The following is a 19,748-nucleotide window of genomic DNA, read 5'->3' as shown; positions in this document are numbered from 1 at the left end:
AATTGTGGCCAACATGTATTGGAGAAAAACGTTTATTTCATAATGTGATTTCCCCCCCACTTTAAATTGTTTTACTTTGATGAAAGGTTAGAATTTCGTGAATTTTTTGAATGAAAGATCAAAAGGATAAACAATGCAGATTTATTTTCACAGCCACCTTTACTCATATTTACTAAGGGTGCCATTAATTGTGGCGGGCACTGTAAATGCAAATAAAACTTTATTAAAGTAAAAATATCATCTCAACAGAAGACATACATGTTTGAAATTGCATGTGAGTCAGTAAATTATCACAATTTTAATTTTTGGGTGAACCATTCCTTAAATTAATTAATTAATGATAATTTCTTAAAATTTGATTGAATGTTCTCTTTCTCTGCAACCAATTTGTGAGAGGGATTGTGATTATTTGACCTTTATTTGACAATCACTGAGCATTGTGTCACGTCAAAAGCAAATAGAAGTGAGAGTGATTATAATCTCTGGAACTGTCTACAAACAGGATACAGACAGCAAACAGATGTCTGTTTAATGTCTAACATACAGTACTTCACACACTTGAGCGCCTGCTGCAACAGGACAAATGGAAGAGTTTGCTCTGATGCATCCAGTGTGTTACTGCAAATAAATGACTGAACAAATGACTGCAATCCTGTTAGTTAGTGTATCTCTATGAAACTGGATGTGTTCTCAAACCTGATTACTTCCACCAAAGCAGCACTATCACAGTATAATGCCTCTGGACAAACAACTGCAAATAATCTCTGAGGAAATGAACAGAGGCAGTTCTCAAACAGAAGAGACGAGCCTCTGAACTGACGCACTGTGAAACCTGGAAGTGTAATTTTTTAACTGTTGTGGATGTAGCACTTCATTTTCTTGAGGAAAGATTTCAGATCATGGAAATGTTAAATGAAATGAAATGAAATGTCTAATTACATCCGTGCTATCAGAGTTACATGACACTCTCTCAGAAATGTTTTTGCAACTAGAAATAATCGTCCACCCCCAGCTTACTGTTACATATCCCGTGTCTCCCGGACTCCATTTCCCACCATCCTCCTGTTCTCCACACCTGCACTCACTTCCATCGTCATCTCCCCTTCAGCACTGATCATCATCACCTGGACTCCCTCGTCATCAGTACCTTTATTATGGACTCACTCCCTTCACTCCCTGTCCGTTCACTGTTGTATTACTGTTGTGTTTACGTGTGTTTAAGCGTGTTCATCTCCATTCGTTGTCATTAAAGTACGTCATTTGTGGATTACCGTGCATCGTCTCTTCCATGCTGCACCCGCACGTAACAGATGAACGGACCAAAACCGAAGGGTAATCCACTCAACAAGATGGATGGATGTTTCCTCACGGAAATTCCCGCTCCTCCCGTGCCTCCCACTTCACTATCCACGGCGGACCGGCTCATTGGACATTTGCAGTTCGGACGTTCGCTGGAGAGGTATGTGGAGGAGTTTGTCGAGCTAGCTTTTTTGACGAACTGTACGGATGCTCGTTTAAACGCCCTGTTTCTGGACGGACTGGACGAGAGCACTATCCGTTTTGACGAACCTGATACTATTAATCTGATTTTGTATTTAAATGGCTCCAAATTCGTAGTTGAAGAGGTTCCGAAAATTAAGTGCTCATCTCGTCCAGTCCCCCCAGAAACACGGGTGGCCTGGCCAGTTCGTCCATCTCTGTCTTCCTCCACATACCCCTCCAGTGAATCGTTCCCTGTGTCGCACCGGGCCCACAAGCCCCTGCTGGTTCTAGAAAGCGGAGGAGGAAGAAGAGAAAGACCCCACCGAGCCAGTGTCTCCGATCTCCGCCGAGCCAGTGTCTCCGATCTCAGCTGAGCCAGTGTCTCCGATCTCCGCCGAGCCTGTGTCTCCAGTCTCCGCTCCAGCCGCCGCCGCCGAGACCTCCGCTCAAGCCGCCACCGAGCCCGCCGCTCCAGCCTCAGCCTGCCATGAGCCCGCATCTTCAGCCTCAGCCTGCCATGAGCCCACTCCTACCCACAAACCCACGCCATTCCTCAGACTCCTGAAGACCCTCCTGAACCTCCCCAAGTATTTTTTTTGGGGGGGGCAAGTACCCGTGGGTGGGATACATATGGGCGTCACTCATGTGGGTGGGCCTGCTACAGCACCTGACCCACCATGGCCTGCTATGACCTCTGACCCTCCATGGCCGCCTGCGGCACCTGTCCGGCCATGGCCACCCTTGGCCCTTGACCCGCCGTGGCCGACCAGACTCATAGACCCGTCCTGGAGACCTCCGGTCATGTCCGTCCCTATCCCTGCACCGGCATGAAGTCTCCAGGACCAGGGTCACCAGGGAGGTACTGTTACATATCCCGTGTCTCCCGGACTCCATTTCCCACCATCCTCCTGTTCTCCACACCTGCACTCACTTCCATCGTCATCTCCATTTCAGCACTCGTCATCACTACCTTTATTATGGACTCACTCCCTTCACTCCCTGTCCGTTCACTGTTGTATTACTGTTGTGTTTACATGTGTTTAAGCGTGTTCATCTCCATTCGTTGTCATTAAAGTACGTCATTTGTGGATTACCGTGCATTGTCTCTTCCATGCTGCACCCGCACGTAACACTTACACCAACAATTCAAATATCTGTCTCTGGCGGGAGATCAAGGTGATTATGTTCTTCTTTGATTTTTTTTTCAAAAAATGAGTGGTGGATGAAAGTCACACTTGAGTAAAAGTATAGATACATTACCAGAAAATGATATCTGTGAGGTGACATTTGTGAGGTGTCAGAGGTGGCGTAGGATCTGATTTTGTGGTGGGCAACTTTTTCCCTCCAGGCTTCGGTTGGCCAGTGTGCTTGTTCCCTAAATGCAGACTGCCAGCTCTTTCACAAACAAGCTGTCTTTCACATTCAGCTGTATCTTCTTCCATTTTTCACAGTGTATAACTACACCTTCACCAATATTAACCTGCAAGATTCATGTAGTTACAAATCCGTAAAGGTGATAATACACAGGGCAACTTTTTGAGCAATTTTGCAGAGCGATGTTGCTTGGGCACTTTCCCATTGAGAATAGGCAACACATGTGTGTAATGGGGTAAAAACTATAATCACCTTTAAAATGGTCAGGATCAGGGTTCGAATTACGGGGGAGCTAAGGGGAGCTCTGCTCCCCTGAAAAGGACCTGGGCTCCCCTGAAAGCCTACTTTGAGACATTTAGGGGGAGCTCTAAAACACTGTCCATTTTTGTGTCGCATATAGATTTTGATTTTCTGTACATTAAGGTTCCTGAAATAAATGATGATATTAAAAATGTGTCAATGTTGTGTGTTTATTCGCTCATTACATTACTATTTCCGAACACTATTTTCCGCTGTGTCTCCTGCTGTGACCATCCATGCGTGGCGGCGCTTCACTGAAATTACTACGTTTACGTCACCACTTGAACTTCTCACTGAGTTGGTATTTGAATGTTAGCTTAACTTCAAGTTCAAAACATACTTTATTCGTTTTTTGGAACACTCTGTGGATACTAATAAAAATGTCGAAAAGAAAGCAGCCAAACCTCAGTCAATTTGGATTTACAAAACAAACGAAGAGGAGTGATGACAGCGCACCAGCTACAACTAGCTTGCCGGTGATACCGTCGGCGCTGCCGCCGCTAAAAGTTGCTGCTAGTGACAGCACCAGCACCGAGGATAGCGAGACTTTGGCGCCAGAAACCACCGCTGCGACCTGCAGCGGACCAGGCGATCATGCAACACCTTTCAACTGGACAACAAAGCAATGGAGTGAGTGGAGAATCAGGAATACATGGCTCTACTCCAAAAATCAGAAGTTAGGATGTACAGTATGCATGGAGGCAAAAACCCTGTTGCTCGCCGAAAGAGCAACGGGAGTACATCTGTCAGAGGAATGGATGAATGGAGAGGTCAGCAGCGAGTCACAGAATAACCTGCGGAAAAAGATTTACAAGCATCGGGACAGTTTGGCACACAAAAGAGCGGTTGAGATTTCGGAGATGAAGGAAAAGGATGTGCTCCCAAACAAGGTACTTGAAGTAAATGCTAATTTAATGCAAGAAACAGCTACGTCTTTCAGATCTCCTTATATGGTGGCCAAGGAAAAAATGGCCTACAGAAAGCTCCCTGCTGTAATGTCCCTTCAAAAACTTAATGGTGCAAACGTGGGAAATGTGCACAAATCAGACCATGCTTGTGCTGAAATAATCGGACATATCGCCAGTGAAATGAGAGCTAAATTTGTTTCAAAAATAAAAGAACTGGGATCACGAATCAGTATCACGATAGATGAGAGCACAGTTCATGGCCTGGCTTATATGATCATTTATGTGCGGTGTGACATGACAGGAACGGGGGAAGTGGATAATGTTTTTTTAGATATCGTTGAGCTTTCAGAAGGCACGGATGCCGAATCGATGTACAAAAGTTTGAGGAAAAGCTTGAGACAAGCGGGACTGGATGATGAGTTTCTGGGAAAAAATCTCATCTGCATTGCAACGGATGGAGCAGCGGTACTGACGGGCAGAGTCGGCGGACTCGTCACTAAACTCAAACAAGATTTCCCCAAAGTTCAGTCAATACACTGTCTAGCTCACCGACTTGAGTTAGCTGTCAAAGACTCACTTAAGGAAGTAGCTGGATGTAACCAATTTGAGTTTTTTATCTCAAAACTTTACGCCCTCTATAACCAGTCATCAAAAAACGCCTGTTTGCTCCAGGAGGCAGCTACAGGTTTGAACATGCAAATCCTAAAAATAGGTCAAATCTTTACAATTCGTTGGGTGGCTAGTAGTTTTCGCACTGTGAAGGCAGTATGGAACGATTATCCTGCACTGGCGCACCAATTCAGAACAGCCATGGAAGACACATCTCGCTGCGACACAGAGAGGCAGAAATTCAGGGGCCTGCACAAACTCCTTACAAGCACAGGTTTTTTGGCTGATTTGGCATGTATGAAGGATGTACTGCGAGAATTACAAAATCTGCTAAAACTGCAACGCAAACAAACATCTTTAGTTGATGCAAGTTGCCACATTCAGCAGACCATTGACATCTTGACAGCCATGAAAGCAAGTGGAGGAAAATCCACACAAAAAGCCGAACAACGCATATCGACTGGCCTGTTCAAAGATGTTGAGCTTTCAGAGAGCAGGCCGAAGATAAACCGTCTTCAGTTCAATCAGTCTATTATCAACAGCCTAAAGAAGAGACTGCCCGAACCGGACCTTGTCCAGATGCTGAAACCGCTGGATAAACGCTTTTGGCCACAGCAACATAGCGCCCGTATCCTATATGGGGAAACTGAGGTTCGAGCATTGGCAAAAACACTGGGAGAACCGGCCCGAGAGGCTGTCGAGGAGTTCCGGGACTTTAAATTGCAAAACAGAGCACCAGGGAAAACGCTTGTCAAACTTCAAACCGCAAGTCTGACCTACTTGCCGTCCTCAGCTGAGTGTGAGAGGGGATTTTCTGCCGTGAATTCTACTGACAGCAAGTATCGCAACAAGTTGTGTGAACAAAGCCTCTCCTCGCTTCTCTTCGTGGATCTGAATGGACCCCCTTTGGAGCAATTTGACCCTCTGCCTTTTGTATCATCTTGGATTAAAGCCGGTCACCGACCCTCAACATCCTGGGTTACAGGAAGGAAAGCAAAGACCCCAGGCCTCTGTGGTCACTTCTGATTTAAGGTAAGAATCATGGAATTACTTGATCTGTGCGTTTGTGAGGATTGGCCCTAATCCTATTTAATATTGATGTATTTTTTTATGATTGTTATGTGAGTTATTCTGTTTTTTATCATGATTTGCATGATGTAGGCCTAAGCGCGGTTGATTCAGAACCGTGGACAGAGCTGTTTGCCCTAACACTGACAACACTGACTGACGCTTGCGTTTTAAAGTAAACAGTTTACTAAGTAAACAATAGGTTTACTGTAAACCTATTGTTTTAAATGCCCTAACATGCACCAAAAGCGTTAAAGTCAGTCAGGGAGGATCGGAAAATCGGGCTCCCCCGAAAGCCACTTTGTAATTCGAACCCTGGTCAGGATACATGTGGACAAGCTGACAAGCCAGTTTATCCTGCTTCTTCATGATACAGCCATGAGTCCATAATAAACTTTATATTTTCTTAAACTCCGAGATAAACGCAGCCCCCCAGTCAGTCATGGGGTATATCCACAACATATCCAGTTGTCATGATCACCAGCTGGAGTGCCTGTGAAAGCCAACAGGGGGCACTCCAACAAGGACTTTCAAAAGACTTAATTTCCCATAATTCTTTGCCCGGACCATTCTTCTATTATTGTTTTCACCTGTGTCTCAGTGTCATTAGCTCACCATATATAAAGCCGGGTTTATCATTCACTCTTCTCTAGATCTTGTTTGTCTGTTAGACTGCATTTCAGAGCCTTGTATTCTTGTTTCTTCCCGTGTCTTGTTTTTTTTCTTCATGTTCTCTGGATTTTCCATTTTGCCTGCTTGTTTTTTGTCATTGTTTGTACTGCTCACTACTGTGTATGAATTTTGCTTGTTTTTTGTTGTTTTACTCTGTTTATGAATTACCCTCCATTACCTGGTCATATTTTGAGGGGGATGTACAAGAAAATCAAAGTCTGCAGACATGTCTTCAAACCTGAGATGTATCCTCAGTTTAAAGCTGTGAATAATGATACTTTAAAAATTGCATTTGTCATGAAGACACATGCCCAGTACAACACATCACTTCCCAGAACCTCACTGCCGACATAATAGGTGCAAAAGTTAATGTCCGCTCAAACACACCATTCTAGACATACCACTATCCACGTCCAAAAGTATGGAGCGAGAAATGCAAGATATTTTACAAATCATGTATAACCCACTACACAAATGGCACACTAACAATTAAAACACAAACAGACATGAACAGAAATGTCCAAAATGAGAACAAATTCATTAAATCTGTTATTAACGTTCCTGATACCACTCTCACAATAATAGATTCACTGCTTGATCTACCACCTGTAAGCATCAGAACAATATAACACACACAGAAACCATAATCAAACCTCACACCATACAGTGTGACTTACCTGTCATAGTAATTGCACCATCCTCCCGTACAAAGTCCTCCACCACACTCTTTCCATCCAGTGAAGACCTAGAAGAATTTATGGAGGACTTCCCACACAATGCACACCTTCCCCTTCAACATCATTAATTTCATGCAGGTCACTTACCTCATACTTAGACTATGATCAATTTAAAATCTATTACAAAATAATTTGAAGGGGAGGAATAGGGAACGGGGGACTCGCTGCAGTCCGCCGGGGAGCGGAGGAGGATCGAGCTGTCCACCAAGCATCCAGTACTATTGTCTTTGTCGCTCCTTATGCTTCCGTCTCCTTTTCTCTTGTCTCATCTGTCCTTACCCCCAGGTGCTGCGGCCACCGAGACTGTCCCCCAGGAGGAGTAGAGCGCAGTCTCGGGAGTACCCCCTGGCCTGCGAGGGGCGATGGGGGTATGTGACAAACAGGGTGGGGCAAGAGCTGTGAGAGAATGGCACGACGCCTAAGGATCTAACGTCTGTACAAGAATCAGTCTTAGCCAACCAACTTTGGAATTTTCAGAATGCTTTTAGCCTCCTGAATTGTGCATGTAAATCACTAATCGGCTCCGGCCGGTCTAAGAGTGACTGTGACTTTTGGCACTTTTGTGGACCCGCTGAGGTTAAACAGAGAACCCCATTTCCCAGCTCTGGAGACTTCAACGGAGTCTCTCATGTGGCTACATTCAAGAACAGCCAAAACCCAATGCACACACACAGAGACACCCACACAAACATGCTTAGAGATTGTATGTACAGTTATTCTCAAAATATGACTGTGCCAAAATGTACCCGTCGTGTATGTCAAGTGCATGTATGTATCCCGAGTGTTTGAACTTAGTTTAAATGACTGTAGTTGGGTTAATATTCATGTTAAACGATAGTATTAGAGTATAAAATGTGTACCTGGCATGCTCAAACACTGTTTTTCAGTTTCCCTGCAGGCCCACGCCTGACTATGGAGCAACCAGACAGAGCACCTCAGTCATTCCATGTGCCAAGATTTCCATACTACCCAGCAGTTCTACCTCGAGGAAGCTGGAGACCCAGGAGGTGCAGAGGACAGCCTGAACACGGGATGGGCACAGTGTCATCTCGGTGACGCTTCTTTCTTTGGCTGGGCATCGTATCTGACTGGTGGTCCACAGTGAGGCCAACAACTTGCTGAGCCAGTTAAGAGCCATCAGGCGTGCATTGGGCTTTGGCGGGAACATGAACTTTGGACACCTAAGGTGCAGCTTGCTGACATAATAGCAATGTGTAGCCCACAGTGTACCTGGCATGCTCAAACACTGTTTTTCAGTTTCCCTGCAGGCTCACGCCTGACTATGGAGCAACCAGACAGAGCACCTCAGTCATTCCATGTGCCAAGATTTCCATACTGCCCAGCAGTTCTACCTTGAGGAAGCTGGCTCTGAAAGCCATCAGACCATGTAGACCCATGAAAGAGATTGAATAAAACCTGGCTCGTTTTAAGCACTGTGTCTGGGTCACTTCATTCCATATATGAGTTCACTTTTTTTGCCCTGTGCATTGAGCCTGGGTAGCAGTTTGAATAAGCCAGCCTATCATTTCCTGGAGGTTTTTATGTTTTGATGATCTCATGATCTACCACTAATGCTATTTGTGTCTCGAGACTTGCCCTTCATGGAGTACCATAACAGTTTTGTATTATTACTTTTCCAGCCATCTTAGCCTCTCATATTGTCATGGTATGTGACCATAGGAGTAAGAAGGCATGAGAAGCGGGGTTCAAATAGGTTTAATGATATATCAAACAGCAGGTTAACACATCCAAAAACAACAGTGACTGGACAACTGAAGGAGGTGAGTGGTGTGCTTAAAGTCTGGTGTCTGTGACACATATATCCCCTTTAACTCATTTTCTAGATGCTTTCATTCATGTTCTCATTCTTCATGTAGTTCACAACTTGCTTAACATCTTTGGTAACCATATCCTCAAACCCTGCATCACAATATTCTTATTTTATTATACATTTATTTATTTGATTTAACTCCACAACACACATGATTTGCTTTATTAATGCTTTTATTGATTAAAGGAGTGTTTCAGAGAAGGTATTGAGAAGAGATTAAAGCTTAGAAAAGATTCAAATGAAGTTTAATTTTAAAATATCATTTTTTGAAAAGATTAGATCACAAAGTATAAAATCAATGTAACTGTGGAGCAGCATGCCTGCATATGATCTCAAGCATCTGTAACACAAATATAGCCCAATTGGCCTGCACAGGCCAAGTCGTTCCAGCAACGGTTAGCTGTAGAGTGGAAAAATTAAGTAAGTTATTCTGATCATTATAGGCACTTTGTGAAATCCAAATGAGCCATTACATGTTACTGTGAAATTATGAAATTACAGTAATGTAAATTATAATGTGAAGTATTCAAAAACCAGACTGCATTCTTACAGGACAAGTTGATCTCCACACAATTCTCGTTACCAGAACCATTAGGTTCTCCAGCGCACCAGTTGGTAAAGTCATTCACAGTTCCATCAGTCCACATCCACTGTCCTTCCTAAAGAGCAAAGACATGATTATAAGAGTGCACTACTGTACTCAGACTTCAGTACTAATTCTCAACTAAGTTAGTTGACATGTAGACGCAACGTTACTTATAGTCAACAGAATGTGTTAAAGGGACCATCAAAAAAAAAAAGAAAAGTGAAACTAAAATTCCAGTCTACAAATAAATAGGTCTCTTTAGTACACACAATGTAACTTACTTGTTCACCATCATGAGCACCAATCCAACCACGTGAGGAAGAAGAAGGCAGCAGACCCAGCAGAAACTCATTTTCCGGTTTATTATGCACAGATGCGAGATTCGCACCAAGACTTAGGCAGTTTCTCTAAAGAGACAGATTTTTATTGTCAATACAAAAAAGAGACTTTTAAAATAACATTTTAGTCATTTTCAAAGTATGATTGATTATTTGCTCAGTATTAGTTTTCTGTATCATTCATTTGAAGAAAAGAAAGGTTTACTTTAAAAATAATGAAAATCACCACTCCAATTTATATTAAAACTTTTAAACTGCTATGTGCTAACATTTAAATTAATCATTTGATTCGGTGCACTTATTGTTTAGATAAATGTTTTAACATTGTACTTATATTTAAAAAAAAAAAAACTGTACCTGCATGTAATTACATCTGTAATTAGATCAATGATTACACTGTTGACCTTTCCTTACACCTTAACCATTGTACCTTATTGATTTATTTATATGTAATGAAAGACACCTAATGTAAAGTTTGAACAAATCACCTTGTTGTAACTTAACACATTACCTCTGCTGTGATCCAGTTAACCGACTGAGAGAAGTACTTGAAGCACCGGAGTCCAAAACTTGACCATCCAGCAGGGCATTTTATGACTAAATCAACTGCATCCAGTATATAAATGTTAGGACATTCATAATATTCACAGCAAAAAAAAAAACATTATTATTTTATGTTTGTGTGATTTTGTCCCTAAATTACATGTACTTTGATACTGTAAATCCTTAATTAATCATGCAAATATTAGTAAATGGAATAGCAAGGGTTTTTACAATTAAATGTTTTGGTTACCTTCTGCATTCCCAATGGAGAAGATGATGAAAAGAAGCATCAGACTTCTCAGCACTGCCATGATGAACCTGAAATGAACCTAAAAATGAATAGGACAAGTTAGATGTCTGCACTCATATACTGCACACTGTGGATTCTCTGTGTATTTTAAAGACAAAGAACAAAGATACATTAGAAATTTTATTCAGTAGGTTTTTGTTCCCAAAACTCACCTTGGTTTGGTTGTCGCCTGTAGAATCTCAGAGGAAGATTTTGTGAAGTTCCAGAAACAGCTCTGCTTTTATACTTTACTTGACGTCAAGTGTGTGTGGGCTTACAGTCACGAGGATGACATGTGATTGTTTGATATGTAGAATTTATGTACACAGGAAATAAAATCCTAATATTGGAGAACGGTGTAAAATGAGCCTGTAGAATAAATGATAGTTTAGATAAATATTTATTTTTAAGTTAGTCATGAGGGACAGTTTCCCTCAACAGTGCCTGTTAAATTCCTAATGTGTATTTCTAATTCATCCTTATATCTGATCTAGGAAGAAAGAACATCACTGCATTTAACCCCATCAAACTTAATGACAAAATTAAATAAAAAGTAGGCCTGAAAATGTTGACTCAGTCAAACACAATGGCAGACGGCAGGAAGGGGCCACTTGTGCTTTTAGGGGGCACACTTTAAAGGTGCTAGAACTTTTTTTAAAAAGATGTAATATAAGTCTAAGGTGTCCCCTGAATGTGTCTCTGAAGTTTCAGCTCAAAATACCCCATAGATTTTTTTTTATTAATTTTTTTAAATGCCTATTTTGGGGCATCATTAAATATGAGCCGATTTATGCTGCGCGGCCCCTTTAATTCTTGTGCTCCACGCCCCAAGAGCTTGCGCTTGCCTTGAACAACATAAAAAAAAGTTCAAACAGCTAATATAACCCTCAAAATGGATCTTTACAAAGTGTTCGTCATGCAGCATGTCTAATCGCGTAAGTACAGTGTTTATATTTGTCATGAATGGGAGGCTCAGGCAGGAGATCCAAGTGCAGCGTTTATTTACAGTGAGGATGGTCGTACAGGCAGAGTTAATCAGGGGCAAACAGGAACAGCAAAGGACAGGCAGGGACGACGTCAGGGTACAGGCGGTCGGTCAAAAGGCAGGCAGATATCGATCATAGAACAGGAAACAATAAACAATCCAGGGGTCCAAAGGCAAGCAGCTGAGAATCAACACGGGAAACAGACAAGGTCGGGAACAGAAAGGCAAACAGGGAAAAACGCTCAGAAATTGCAACATGAATGTTAAACAATACTTCGCGGTGAGGTGGTGTGAGTGGAAGTCCTTTATAGTCCTGATAATGAGCAGCAGCTGGGTGTGGTGATCAGTGTGGTGTGCTAGGGTGGATGTGGCAACAGGTGATTGGTGTGATGTGAACATGTGACTGACAGGGAGGATTGTGGGAAGTGTAGTCCGGGAACTGACAGGAGCAGACGGTGATCGTGACAATATTGATGTTTACATTGATTCTGAATCAGTTTGAGGCTGTGCTCCGTGGCTAACGGCTAATGCTACACTGTTGGAGAGATTTATAAAGAATGAAGTTGTGTTTATGAATTATACAGACTGCAAGTGTTTAAAAATGAAAATAGCGACAGCTCTTGTCTCCGTGAATACAGTAAGAAACGATGGTAACTTTAACCACATTTAACAGTACATTAGCAACATGCTAACGAAACATTTAGAAAGACAATTTACAAATATCAGTAAAAATATCATGATATCATGGACCATGTCAGTTATTATTGCTCCATCTGCCATTTTTTGCTATTGTCCTTGCTTGCTTACCTAGTCTGATGATTCAGCTGTGCACAGATCCCGACGTTAATACTGGCTTGTCTAATGCCTTGAACATGGGCTGGCATATGCAAATATTGGGGGCGTACATATTAATGATCCCGACTGTTACGTAACAGTCGGTGTTCTGTTGAGATTCGTCTTTTAAACAAATGAGATTTATATAAGAAGGAGGAAACAATGGAGTTTGAGACAAACTGTATGTCATTTCCATGTACTGAACTTTTGTATTTTAACTATGCCGAGGTAAATTCAATTTTTGAATCTAGGGCACCTTTAACATTTATCTTAAAAGTATAGTTTACCTAAAAAAGTCTGTCATCATTTACTCACCCTCATGTCGTTCCAAATATAACTTTCGTCTGTTGAACATAAAAAGATATTTTGAGAAAAGTCAAATTTTTTTTCTTCATCCATATTGCAGTCAATTGGCATAGAAACATTCTTCACAATATATATATATATATATATATATATATATATATATATATATATATATATATATATATATATATATATATATATATATTTTATTTAACTTACAGAAGAAAAAAAACTCACAGGCCTACAGATTTGGAACAACATGAGTAAATGAATTTTCTTTCGTGAACTAACCCTTTAACCTGTTTTCAGGATTATTGGTAGTCATTTTTGTTTTTTATGTTGTTTAAAAACAAACATCTAATAAAGCAACACTGGACAACTGAATATATAGTAATATTATTTCTCATTATAGGCTATGTGAACATGACACATGAACATGAAATTATTTTCTTTTACCTGTATCTTTCCTCAGGTATCTGAAAATGTGAAACATTGCACCACATACTCTTCATGCTATTTTACATTGGTCATCGAGTAATTTCTTCTTCACGGAGTTTAAGAGTTATGGCACAATTAATTACTTAATTGCACCCAGTTTTAGAAAATTGTTTGGTGCAAACGATTCCAAATTTGGGGGGCCAGAGGGGGGCCTTATTTAGCACATATACTGTATTTAATGAACAAGATGTTACTTGTCACTCTATAAGCATTGACTGCGCTATAGTGTTTACCTTCATGTCGTCTACTCTTCAGCACAGTGTAATCACAAAAACTTCAACATAACATGAAGCCAATTTAACCAGATAATTTTAAACTAATGTAGCTTTGTCATGTCCACATACAATAGGCTATTTCACTGATGCTGGAGCCAGGTGAGACATAAATAGTCAGGATAAATTATAGTGTAAATATGAAAAGATATGATGAAATGATCTAACCTGAAAACAACTCTGTTCGGAGCAGTGGTCTGTTTGTACAATACAAGAAAACTGAGAAAAGGTGTTCACAGGAAGACCAACAAATCCATATTTATGCTAGTTGTGATCCATGACAATCGCCATGATCCAGGCCTACCACTGCTCCACGGTTCAGGCCCACCAATGCTCCATAGACCTGGTGTGCCTCTGCACCATGACACAGACCCAGCATTGCCATGCCGTGGTCCAGGTCATGGGCCTCAGCTCCACCACCCTTCGGGACTATAGGCTTATTTGTCTCAATTGGATTGGCTGACTTGAAGCAGTGCATGCCGGTAAGAAATTTTGTCTGACTTGAGACGAATGACCGACGGCATGTGACGGTGAAGTATGATTTCAAAGTACCGCGAGAGCAATACGAGAGCAGCCGCCTGAGTCAGCCAGTGCAGCATCTCAAGAAGAACTGCACAAGCTCTGATGACGACACAGCTGTTCCACAATTGGCCGGATTCACCGCATGACAACGATCATGTGTTTCATGTTTATTCTGAAAACTTTAGTTCCACTAATGCTCACAAATCTGTATTTTTATAACAGTTAAGGCTCTTCATGTTTATCAAAGTACAGTACATAAAGTATTGAATGAAAATTCTGAAACATCAGTGTATTAGTCAAATATTGCATTTATTTCATTTCAGCTGTGATAAAGTATGCAAACGCAGCGCAAGCGTCACTACGAGAAGCAGAAAGTGTCCGACTTCACGTCTCCGTTTTCAGCCCCTCCCCATGCGGATGATGCGGATACTCTCAGCGATCCATTACATCCAGTCGCAGCCAATGTTGAAAACACCTTATGGTTCTTTGTTGATCATTCACAGGTGTCTTTGTTTAGTCATCAGTCGGTGTATATATAACACTCATGTTTCATTGTTCACTTGTCTAGCTTTGTTTGTGTAACCTGCTGTTTGGCGAGTGTCAGTTTTAGTCAAGCCACGTCTTTGTTTTTGTATTTTGTTCATGTTTTGGATCATATTAAACTGCACTTGGGTTCTCACTATGCTCGTCTCCTGTGGACTTTGTTACAATGACCAACATTCGGTCTTCGATCTATGCCTCGATATTGCATTGAAATTGCAAGATCATAATTGCTTCTTTGTAATTATGGGTGCAATGAATGATACTTTTTTTTTCATGCCAACTTTTTTTTTTTTTATAAGAAAAACATACATTAAAAGAACCAAATAAGATCAATTGGGGGATACAAAAAAAAAAAAAAAAAAGTTTGACACTGGATAGCAGGACCCAAGTTTTACCAGCAGAACATTGTCCAAAGCATCACACTGCCTCTGCTGGCTTGCCTTCTTCCCATAGTGCATCCTGGTGCCATGTGTTCCCCAGGTAAGCGACGCACACACACCCAGCCATCCACGTGGTGTAAAAGAAAACCTGATTCATCAGACAAGGTCACCTTCTTCCATTGCTCCGTGTTCTAGTTCTGATGATCACATGCCCACTGTTGGCACTTTTGGCAGTGGACAGGGGTCAGCATGGACACCCTGACTGGTCTGCAGCTATGCAGCCCCATACACACCCCACAAGAGCTGCAGTTTCATTCAAGAGATTTTTAAACCATTTGAGTGCACAGAAAAGCGAAACAGAGCTCAATTCTGAACGTGCGGTTTTTTATGTGCGCACATACGCACACAGCATGCCGTTATCTTCAGCGTTTATTTGTGCCTAAATGGACACATACATGCAAAAAATAGTAAAAATGCACAAAAAAGATCAACTATCCTTGTAAACACAACTGAATATGGCTTAGATGAACTAAACAATTGAGAAAGAAAACCGGATGTGTAATAGTATTTTGGATCCACGCTGTGAATTCAGTCCAGCCCCTGCTGGTTTCTGTATCATGAATGTTATTCAAACAACAAAAGAAAAAGAGAAAAATCTCTTTTGTAGTTTTAACACAGATTAATTATATTTAATTTATACAGTGAGACTGTGCAGTTGTCACTGTCATGTTCTGTTTGTTTTGATTGTCATGTGCTTCTCTTTTCCTGCATGTCATCAGTCACCATGGACACTAATCATCTCACAGCTGTTCGTCATTACTTTTGTTTATTTAAGTTCCTGCCTTAGTTCAGTTCATTGTCCAGTATCGTTTCTATGTACGTGTTGCTACCTGTTGCCAGTCTGATTCTATATTAAACTATGTTTTCTGAAATTCTTCGTCTTCCTTCGCCTGTTTCCTGCAGCAGTACCTGACAGAACACCGGACCTCAAAAATGGATTATGCAAAGAAGTTTGCACTTCTGAGCCACGACTTTTGTTTCTTCACACAAGAGTTTATTCGTCTTGCACTCACCTGCCCCTACGATGACGAGACACTGAAGTCATTGTTCTGGATCGGAGATAACTTCCACCATCCTATTGACCTCCCAGACACCACCGGACTAAGCTGGACAGACGCAATCATCCAGTGTCTGGAGAGCATCACATCCCGGTCCAGAACACAGCCAGACCCAGAGCCCATATCTCCTCCATGGACTGCGGAGTACCCGTGTGAGCCCCCCGTAGACAGAGAGTTTCTACCGGCCATGAAGTGTCAGTCAGATCCCAAAACCACGAGGACAGAGGTGACCATCGCCCCGGAAGTGGAACTCTGATGTCTGACCAGGGGAGTGAGCCCACGACATCTGCGGATGAGGGAGAGACGCCCATAGATATGGAGGGCTGGCTAATTGATTTCAGTGAGGATTCAACTCCCACCCTGTCCCACCCGGTATCATCATCGTCTTCATCGACATAATCTTTGATCTGCCCATGCTGACGTCACCGCAGTGCTCAGCCAGTCCTCCAGTCCCATCTCTGCCGGATGGACCTATGTTTTTTTTATTGCATTGTCCTGTTGTTGACTGGGTGGATGCATGTACTTCTTTGTTTGTTGCCACTGTCTGCAAAAAAATTGCCCCTCGGGGACCTAATAAAGACGTTTGACAGTAAAATAACGCTATACACCTCTAATCAGTTTCAAGATGAGACTCACTGACACCTGTAGCATGCAAATTGTACTGCAAGTGTGTGTGAATTGCCTAGGCTAAAACTGCTGTAGAAGTATTATTTTGTTTCAAAGACATCTAAACTAACTGGGCTCAGACAGGAAAACTTTCAGTGAGAAAGAGGGGTCATACAGTAAATTTCACTCCATACAGACTTCATAAGTGTTTTAAAAGAAATGTGACAAAAACGTGCCTTAAAGATATCAAATGATTGTTTGCCAAAGGCTTTCCTGACTGACGACTAATGAAATATTATCCTTCTGCTTACTGTGTAATGTGAATACAGTGAAATTTGTTAACTGAAATTCTATTTTATTTGTTAACTGAAATTCATATTAAGCATAATTGTAAGATAATGCATAACATAGGTTCATTTGAGGAACATGAAACTATATAGGCTTTCATAGCCCTTTACCAAATTAATATAAAAGCTAAACTTAAAAAAATACTATGAATGCCTTGATTTATGATCTGAGAGTTTATGATTTAAGACCAGAGATTGAAGAATATTTGCTCTGTTTCAGTATGCTTCTTTAAGAGATAGGAGTAATTTTGAGAAACTAAAATGTGACCATTACACTAAATGTTAGGTTAACTGCTGCTGAGAGTCTTATCAGAGTCAAATCTTACAATTAGTGGCAAATTAAAATAGAAAAGCCATGAAAGAATGTCCCTGCTAGAGAATGTCAAGTAAAGACTGAGTAGGCAGATGCTCAGTATATCTGAATTAAAATAAAATAAAAAGGTGGTATGTTAATGTGCTGAGAAATATATGTTGCCTCCAGTTTACCTTCTATAGGCCTTTTACTCCCAGTGTCCTCTGTTCTGTTCTGCAGGGATAGATTGGTGCACAAGTCAGCAATCATTAAAAAAGAATATACTGTGCTATGATCAGACTAGTAATACATTATGGTTGCATAGCAGCAGCATCCACTTTAAGTAAAATAAATGTTATTCAGTCACTGGCTTTAAGAATCAGTTGTGAAGAAGAAGAAGAAGAAGACTGAATTTTCGATCTATCCATGTTATCACTATTATACGGTAGGAGGACGCTACGCATCATCCAGTACAGAATCTCCGGATCAAAACCGGTGAAGAAGAAGCAGAGACACGTGACAAGATTGCTTACGCAAATGTAAAATAATGCGATCATCAAACATTAAACGGCATATAAATCCTAACATTACTGAATTAACAAAAGCATCAGTAAACCATCATAGATTTAATTTTATTATTGCACATATGAGTGATTCTGAGTATGTTAAGTTGAATTACTGAGTTCAAATGAAAAAAAAATAAATAAATAATCTAATCTCTGAACATCAATATACAAAATTATTCAACCCCCAAAAGTCACTCTTCTCTCCCTTACTCTTTATAACCTCAAATAAAAATTGCCTGTAAGTGCTGATAAGCTTCTGACACTCTATTCCTTGTGTACAAAAGCTTCCATGTCACTGATATTCTATTTATGTTAAAAATCTAAATTAAAAATGCTCCCCATTGTACCCTAATAATAGAGAGCTAGGAAGGCAGATGAAAATGGAGGATCTAGGTGCTGGAGGGATCTTAATGAAAACAAAGCAAAACCAAAACAGGGAAACACTGACTGAACACAAAAAAGCATGATACATTCAACAACTGACAACACAACGAGGTCTATATATAGTGTTCAGCGTAAATGAGTACACCTTCTTAACAACAATATCTCAGTGAACACAAAAACAATTTCCAAAATGTTAACAAGACTATCTTTAATATAACATCTGTTTAACTTATAACATTGTAACCGGAATGAGTATGCGACGCCTTTAATGGGCAGGTTACTTTAAAAGTCTCGCGGGTTTCGGCGAAACAACGTTTGTTCTCGTTCTCCGCTGATGAACGAGCGTGTGTGGGGTTCTCTCTGGCGCATTGGAAGAACTGCTTCTGTGTGGTTACTGCTCTCAACAATTCAGCGTGAGTAAACGGGGTTCTTATTAATAAGAGTAGATTTTAATGAGAAACGTCTAATGTGCCCGCTAATGTGTTTTTAGGATTGGTCGGTGCTGATGACCTGTTGATTTGAAGATGCTGTGTGCGTGCAACTCTGCGAGTCCTCGTCGGGGGTTCAGCTACTCAATGTGAGCGTATGGTCAAGTTTACTGACGAGTTGTAATTGATATGAAATGCGGGGTCATAAATTTAGTATGTGTTCTCTTAGGATCGCTTGTGTTTATACTGAGTTACGAGTGCCAGAATCCATGGATAATCACACAGAATAGACTGTTGTAATCCACTTCTGCCATTTAACGAGACTGTTTCAATGTGAGTGTATGGTCAAGTTCATTGATGAGTTGTAATTGACATGAAATGCGGTGTAATTTGACATGAAATTTAGTATGTGTCCTTTTAGGATAGCTTTGTGTTTATACTGAGTTACAAGTGCCAGCATCCACAGACAATTATACAGCGTAGACTGTTGCAATCCATATCTGCTGTAGGAACTGTGGACGAACCAGACAAATGAATCATTCAGATGATTCTTTCAAAACATAATTCTAATTCAGAATTGAGGTTCCGGCTCCGGCCCGTCTGCAGATAAAGCCAGGCTGATTACTTTTACGACACATGCTTCCTGATATCAGAAGCAACGTACCAAAGGGTCACCCAAGAAGACGGAGAGACAATCCAGACCCTTTTGTTTCCTTACTTCACAGGAGAGCCAAAGAGACTGTTGAACAAATAAATCTGCTTCAAAATTGTTCCAACAATTTTAACGGACTTATCAAACATCTTTTAACTACATACATTTTGCATTATGTGTCCACAAGTACTACCTGTAAACAGTTAGGCTTTAGAACACTCACAATTCATGTAAATGTGTTAACTCTTGACTGAATGACTGGAAGTATGCCTTATTTG

General features: G+C 41.0%; 2 protein-coding genes across 2 annotated transcripts; one reads left to right on the top strand and one right to left on the bottom strand.

Moving 5' to 3' along the window:
* Positions 1–3,536: 3,536 nt before the first annotated feature.
* Positions 3,537–5,699, top strand: LOC137025167 (E3 SUMO-protein ligase KIAA1586-like). Its single transcript, XM_067393202.1, has one exon. It carries the CDS (start codon positions 3,537–3,539, stop codon positions 5,697–5,699), a length of 2,163 nt encoding a protein of 720 aa, XP_067249303.1.
* Positions 5,700–9,300: 3,601 nt separating this feature from the next.
* LOC137024808 (ladderlectin-like) lies at positions 9,301–10,920 on the bottom strand. Its single transcript, XM_067392697.1, has 6 exons — positions 10,911–10,920; positions 10,699–10,777; positions 10,417–10,511; positions 9,849–9,974; positions 9,532–9,640; positions 9,301–9,381 (listed from the first exon to the last, which is right to left on the bottom strand). Exons 2-6 carry the CDS (start codon positions 10,757–10,759, stop codon positions 9,314–9,316), a joined length of 459 nt encoding a protein of 152 aa, XP_067248798.1. The 5' UTR covers positions 10,760–10,777; positions 10,911–10,920; the 3' UTR covers positions 9,301–9,313.
* Between the last annotated feature and the right edge of the window lie 8,828 nt (positions 10,921–19,748).

The sequence above is a fragment of the Chanodichthys erythropterus genome, chromosome 8 (genome assembly GCF_024489055.1).
Source record: "Chanodichthys erythropterus isolate Z2021 chromosome 8, ASM2448905v1, whole genome shotgun sequence".
NCBI lineage: Eukaryota > Metazoa > Chordata > Actinopteri > Cypriniformes > Xenocyprididae > Chanodichthys > Chanodichthys erythropterus.
Note: the sequence above shows the minus strand (reverse complement) of the source record. Positions and strands in the feature narration are given on the sequence as shown.